Here is a 7536-nt window from a genome sequence, read left to right as displayed (position 1 = left end):
AGCCCTGTCACAAATGAGCCATGCAGGATATTAAATCTGCACAATTTAATAATTAGATAGTTATAAAGCATATACATTTTGGAATCACAATTTGGATGCCCTGAAGGACAGAAAAACATTTTTAAAAACTGGGATAATATTCTAAAAGTGTACATTTTTGAACTCAAGTTAGTTTTTAAAAAGGATGGCAGAGAGTGAAGGCCCAGAAAAGAGCAATGGTGAGGGAAATGTTCATTTCAGGATATTTCAACAGTCATGCTTCCTGAATTTACCAAGAACATCTAGGGGCTATAGCTTACTCATCTCTGCATGAGGAGTTTTCTTTTTGTAAAACTCAGTACCAAACCAAACACACATTTCAATACATGTGTATTTCTAAGGCAATCGGCCATGTGCTTGCCCCAGTACATGGAACTAAAAAAGTCGCCTGAAATTTTCTCGTAGAGTTGCTTTGAAATAGAGAATGGGGTCGTCTGACAACTTGGATGGGGATGAAGATCAGAAGATGAAGCCTGAAGCAGATGGGGAGCATTGCAACAGTTTGGTAAGAGTCATATTTTATAAATGTTTACATGTGCCAATCTGGCTTTAAGCTGGGCAAATACATTGAAACACCATCTTTCCTCACATTCTTCCTGGCCTGGGATAGTCAAGCACAAAGGGACCACTTTTACCCTTGGGGCTCCTTATCTGCTCTCTGCCACTGTTAGAGATGCTTCCTATTGGGATTGCCACTCTTTCGGCAAGGCAGCTGTCCAAGGCACAGGGGGCAAACCTATCTAGAGGCAAAAGTGGGGCTGTACTGGGAGTTAGAGTGTGAATGGAAGGAAGTGGCTTACTGGAGAGCAGAGATGGCAGGATCAAGAAGAATAGCATAGCTGGGGGCAGAGTTAAGAGCAGGCACTGCAGAGATAATTGAAGGAACTCTGACGGTCCCCAAACTGTGGACAAAATTAGATACTTCGTGAATGCCTGGGTCTGAAAAACAGTCTCCATCAGATATCTAAGAAGAAACAGAAATTGGGTGACTTGGAATCGTGGGCATGGGGTTTTGTCCCTTGTTCTCCTTTCTCTCAGAAGGCCCAGCTCCATGTTAAATTTTCCACGTGTCCTCCCTCATCTCTGCCCTAAGGACATTGTAACATAAAAACGTAAGGAAAGCCATGCTGGATCAGACCAAGGTCCATGAAGTCCAGCAGTCCGTTCACACAGTGGCCAACCAGGTGCCTATAGGAAGCCCACAAGCAAGACATCTGCAGCAGCACCATCCTGCCTGTGCTCCTCAGCACCTAATATCATAGGCATGCTCCTCTGATACTGGAGATAATAGGTATGCATCATGACTAGGATCCATTTTTCCTAGAAGCCAAGGATAGAACTATCCTCCATGTGGCAAGTTTCCTTCTAGGAATTCAGTTCCCTTATGTGCAGGGGCTCAGTTCAAATTGGGACTGCAGCATGTGGGGAAAGGAACTTAAGCTTTCCACAAGCATTTTTTGCTGAGTTGAAACAGCCCCAACAGGGCACTGTTAGGGCTATATGTGTACTGACGTGGTCTTGTGACCCATTCTGTATGGGTGGGGTTCTTGTTAACATAGGATTGCCATTCCTTTGGTTCCTAATTTGACGCCAGAAATGGTGGGTTACATGAATAAAGAATTCCAGTGTGCAGTCATGCCAAGCTACTTATTTTGGTAAATTCATAAGGCTTCCATAGGAATATTCCCCTGAAATGCTGATCTGGTACAGTATAGTGGTTAAGAGCATGAGCCACAAATCCCTAGTTAAAACTTCACTTTAGCTGTAAATTCAGACTGTTGTATTAGCCAAACTATATCTCTGTCTTAGTTTCCTTTTGCCCTCATGCATACCATGGCCATAATAAAGCTGACCTACCTCATAGGACTATTGTAAAAATTACTGAGAATGTATGAGAAGTGCTTTGAGACTTTAGAAATGCGCTAATTTAGTTGGTACTAGTAATTAAAGTATCGTTTTATATAAATGCTTAGCTGAGGGTAAAGTGAGTGAAGATTTTGCCAGGAGTTCGACTAGTCTTTCTTAATATGTGCCTGCACGCACATGCTCACACACTTGCTCTGAAAGGAAAAAGAGTGTCCTGTTGACTCTTTCTACATGCATCAAAGCTGCTTTTTGCCTATTCCAGGGGAAATGTACAGCTAACTGTATATTTTTCCCTGTAAGGCAAGTTACAAATTGGGGGCGGGGTGGCTTGCTTTGAGAAAACCCCAGAGGAAATGTTTCCCCATCCAAGCACAGCTGACTGGCTGTGAAACGTTTGTGCAAGCTGCCATTTTGTCATTGGCTTCACCCACAGAGCAGCCATTTTGTCACTAGCAGCTCCCAGGGCTCTTGAAAAAGATTAAGTAGCTCTGGGAAACATGAAGTCTGCCTTCTCTTGTATTTTTGTTTTTGTTGAAACATCTACCTCCAGACCACTCAGGCTTTAAATTTTACAGGCAATAAAACTGGAATTATTATGTCTTGGTAAAAAAGAGTTCACTGGCTCTTTAAAGAGTAACAGAATTTATTCTGCCATAAGCTTTTATGAGTTCAGAGCTCACTTTCTTCATCAGATGTTCTTTGTTTGAGTTTCAGTAAGCAAAGCTTTGTGTTGGAAGGTCTAGAGATGCCATTCCCAGTTATCATATGTTATTTTAACAGTGTCAGGTTCCCCCCTTTTTTAAAAGCTGCATATTTTTTCATCAAGGTCATGGTGAAGAAACATTTAGAGGCGGCCACTTCATGAAATAGAAATCCAGGTTGAACATCGTGATTCAATAGGGAATCTGAAATTGAACCTTAAGCTTCTTCAGTTCATCCACAGTTATGCGACCAACTTCCTTAGGCCTGAAACCTTACACATTATCTGGAATGGTTTGAAATAGAATGTGTTCCATGGGTCTACAAAACCCAACAATGCCAGGATTTACCAATGCTGACAAGTACTTCTCAGGTTTATGCATTGTCTTCTCCTTTTCAGATTATGGATTTACCAGTTACTGGCATACCTGAAGCAGCTGCTTTCCCCTATTTACATCAAAGACTCTATATAGATGAGTTCGAATCTCCTCCCAACGAGTACTGCAAACATGACCTTTTCCCTGAATGGCATTTGCCAGTGAAGACGGCACTGATATTATCTTTGTTGACCTTTACCTACACTTTCCTAAGAGACGTCATCCATCCTCTTGTAACTGCTCAAGAAAATGTCTTTTATAAAATCCCAGTCCTGGTTATAAACAAAGTTTTGCCGGTCGTTTCAATCACCCTTTTGGCTTTAGTTTATTTGCCAGGGATATTGGCTGCTGGTTTTCAACTCCATTATGGAACCAAATACAGGCGCTTTCCACAGTGGTTGGATAGGTGGATGTTATCAAGAAAACAGTTTGGGCTTCTTGGCTTCTTTTTTGCCTCAATGCATGCATGCTACAGTTTGTGCTATCCAATGAGGAGATCTTATCGATACAAGCTTTTGAACTGGGCTTATCAACAGGTATGACTAAACGCTGTGAATTCATACTAGTATGAAATTGATGGGGCATACCTGTGGAATGCTCTGACCAGATCTAGTCACCTTTATTTGTCTGCTAGATCTTTCCCCTCCCAGAAACTCACAGTGGCATACATGCTTCCCTGCTACCTCCATTTTATACTCGCAAAATCCCAGAGAGATAGGCTAGCCTCCCGAGAATAATTTGCCTGAGGTAACCCATTGAGCTTCATGGCTGAGCAAAGATTTGAACTTGGTTCTCCCTGGTTCTTGTCTGACACTCTACCATGCTAGCTGTTGGGAAAAAATATTCTAGAACTTGTAGAGGGTATTTTTAAAAAGTGTAATTAAAATGGTTAAGAAACTGGGAGCTGGGGCATCTTGTCCTGGGAATGAGAGGTTACTAATAGGTTGGTGGTGTTTATTTTAGGGGAGAGAAAGATTATCTGAGGGCTGTTGCAGAAGCTCATAAAACTAGAACAATGTGGAGAGATTAAATAAAACAACTTATCTCTTTTTTTAAAAAAACAGCAATGTCATTGTTGTACAAAAATAACAGATCAAAATGAGAAATATCCCAGATACGTTATGAGTACATGTGGTTTGTTTTGCTCCTGCTCGAATGACATTTGTCCAGTTGATTTTTGAAAAGGCCCATCACAAACCTAACTTTTGAGGAAGAGAGTAGGAAAAAAATCTCTGCTGTTTGGGAGAGGGGTGGGGGGAAACAACCCAATACATCTTCTGTAGTTCATTCCCAAATGGCAGTGTGAGAACATCCTCAACCCTAAAAAAGATACAGCCTAAAAGTTGTTTTGAGAGTTCTAGGCTCGCAATTGTTGACCTGCTTTCAGGGTGCCATTTGTTGAATTTGTAGGTTCATAACAAACAAAGGGAAGACCTTTTTTTTTCCCCTTCCAGCATTGCATAATTAACTTGTGGGGGAAATTGTTGCAAAATTTGGTGATTGCTGCTAGCTTACATGTCGTTTTATTTTTAAACTATAGAAAAAGACATTAAAATTTATCAATAGCTAGGGACTGACAACTAAACATGTAATGGTATAAGGTATAGCTTGTGTGTGCCATCAAGTCACAGCTGACTTAGGGCAACCCCATAGGGTTTTCAAGATCCTGCCAAAAATAAGAGCTGTCAAAATCTGTCAGTGGAGTATGACTTTCTTGCATCCATCAGGGACAACCATGAAGCAGGAATCCAAGGTCTGTAGTGGGAAGGAAGGAATTGATGAAAATGACTTTCCCCTTCTGTTGATGGATACTGTCCATCAGAGCCAAACCCTTGCCTTTTTAAATAATGTTGATTAATGTCATGCAAAGGCAAGGAAAGCTTTGCCTACTAAAATTCCCTTTTCAGTCCTCCTTCGCACCTGGTTGCACCTGTGGACCTGCTGAAATCATGGTAGCCTCTTCCCTGTGTAGAGGCCAATGGGGTGTTTTTTAAAGTCTTGAGCTCCCCTGGCAGGATGACAAATGTGAAGCTTGCTGGTCAGTGTCATACAATCCTGCCAGTTAGTACATTACAATCTGCTAAAAGTAGTATTAGGTGGAATTTTGCTTGTCGACAAATAAAGGCAGTCCTGCTGGGAAATCTCGTTAAAAAGGAATTAGAATAAGCCTCCTTAGAGGCCAAACTTCTGGAATATGGTATCAATGTATGAAATCAGGAGGAAGAGAAGGAGACCATGGTAAAGCACACTCCCCCCCCCTTGCAGTTGTAAACAAGTTATATAAAGACTGCATGTCCCCCTCCTTCATGTGGGGAACTGACTTGTACACAGACACAACCTGCTGCTTTTCCTGTGATTGCTCTTACTGTAAAAAAAAAAAAAAATGCCCCAATCATAGGATAAATAGCTGCGAGTAATTTCTACTGGTTCCTATGGGGGTTTCTCCTGCAAAGCCCATACACAGAAGACACTGAATCCCAGGTTTAAGGTGGGAGGCATTCAGCTGTTATGAACCAATCTTCAATACAACTGGTTCCTTTGAGCATCATTCTGTCACTTTAACTGTATTATGCTCTCCACAGGTAAAGCAAAAAAAGGAAAATGCCTGGATTGAGCATGATGTTTGGAGAATGGAGATTTATGTGTCTTTAGGAATTCTGGGACTTGCTGTCTTGGCAGTATTGGCGGTTACATCAATTCCGTCAGTCAGTCAGTCACTGACTTGGAGAGAGTTTCACTATATTCAGGTATATGTAAATGACATTGTGTAGACCAAGGAGGGGAGAACTGTAGTCTACAGGCAGAGCACATACTTTTTTTGTGCAACTAGAGACTGAAGATAAATTCAATGGAAAAGAACTAAATGCTGGACATTCTAGAAAATCACTGGAAGGCTGGAAAATCACAAATACCTTATGGTATAATGAGGTTCTGCTCTCTTCCCCAGACTGAAAATGGTTGTTCACGCCAGGCGTTTACTCATATGGAAGCATTCCACCAGCAGGGTTAAGGAGTAGGTGGAGCCTTCTCTGCAAGCAAGTCTACTCATAAGTAAGCCCCTTAGTGTCCTGGCTGATATAGCAAGCTGAGATATAGGCAGTTTCTCCAGCTCAACAATCCTAGCTGTTTTGCTGTAGAATAGGACTGGCGTGGGTCCATGTACCTTGAAGTACAACCTGGAAAGTACAGAAGTACTGTACCAGACTTCAGGTTTGCTGTATGGCGTTCCTTGTACATCTTCGAAGTTGAGAGTTGCAGATCCTGATATTATTAATGTAGAGTTGACTGTATTTTGGCATTGGATTGCATATGCAATTCTTGAATATGCAACACAGAGCATTCTTTAAGAGGATTTTAATTAAACCCTTGATGTTGACTGTAGCCAGGCCTGCCAGCCTTTGAGCTGACTCGTGATTTGCGGGAACGAGCAGGTAATCATGTATATCTCCATCCTGCGAAAAGCTTCGCCCGCTGATTTGTACACATCAAGCTTCTGTTAAAGGCACCGAAGCAAGCCAAGCTTGTTTTTGGGGAAGTGGGAGTTTGGCCTGTGTCGGCAATACATATTAGAAACATATTTTAACAATCTAACTTGTCATATCTTTTCTTTCTAGAGCAAGATGGGATACTTAGCTCTCCTGCTGTGCACCGTTCACGCACTAGTGTTTGCATGGAATAAGTGGATCGACATAGGCCAGTTTTTGTGGTATACTCCTCCAACGTTCATGATAGCCGTTCTTCTTCCCATAGTGGTTTTGGCTTGCAAAAGTATCCTCCTTTTCCCATGCTTTAGGAAGAGGCTACAGAAGATCAGAGCTGGCTGGGATGTTAACACCGTGTCAAGAAGGGCACTGATGAATTCCAGATTATAGATGAATTGTGTCTGTATTTTGCTGCCAACTTTTTTCAGCCCCTAAGCATGTAAAGATCATACCCAGGGCTGTTCATAAATTACAGGGAGTTTATTCCATTAGACAGCAGTTCATGTCCAAATCTGTGTGCTTAACATCACACTAAATAGATGCAGAAGTCAGTATGTTTTTGTTCCTAATTAAGTCGTTCCTTCTTCAGTTCAAGTGTTGTTTTAAGACATTCACTCGACTTGAGCAAATGTTTGAAGTGGAACAGCCACGGTGTTGAATCTCCTCTATATCCCACGTGTGAATTTCTCATCAAAATTGCAAACTTAAAAAAAATTAGTCTTAAAAGCTCCAAGAAAACTATGGTAATATGCATATTATTACTCCAACAACCTACAAGCACAAGATCTAAAATATATATAATACAACAAGTTAAGAGGTGCCTCTATTGTGGCTTAAGACATAGGTTGAGAATTGTTCTGCCTGGATCAGCTTGGTCATTCATTGCAATGGTAGAAGCAGGCAAGTGTGTGCCAGCTTTCTGCACACCAGGGTCGTCTCTCTCTCTCTCTCTCTCTCTCTCTGAATTCCATAGGAATTCTATGCATGCAAGAGATTCCTGTGCTGTTCTAAGCCACACACGATTTTCCAACAGCACAGAAGTCTTTCTGCAGTAAAGAGACATCTTCCTGATG

At 41.5% G+C, this 7536-nt stretch overlaps 1 protein-coding gene across 1 annotated transcript; it reads left to right on the top strand.

The window, feature by feature from the left end:
• Positions 1-463: 463 nt before the first annotated feature.
• Positions 464-6914, top strand: STEAP1 (STEAP family member 1). The gene is made up of 4 exons (XM_056857726.1): positions 464-544; positions 3005-3517; positions 5564-5728; positions 6596-6914. Exons 1-4 carry the CDS (start codon positions 464-466, stop codon positions 6851-6853), a joined length of 1017 nt encoding a protein of 338 aa, XP_056713704.1. The 3' UTR covers positions 6854-6914.
• The last annotated feature ends 622 nt before the right edge of the window (positions 6915-7536 follow it).

Source organism: Euleptes europaea, chromosome 11 (genome assembly GCF_029931775.1).
Source record: "Euleptes europaea isolate rEulEur1 chromosome 11, rEulEur1.hap1, whole genome shotgun sequence".
NCBI classification, from domain to species: Eukaryota; Metazoa; Chordata; class Lepidosauria; order Squamata; family Sphaerodactylidae; genus Euleptes; species Euleptes europaea.
This window is presented reverse-complemented; position numbering and strand designations above follow the sequence as displayed.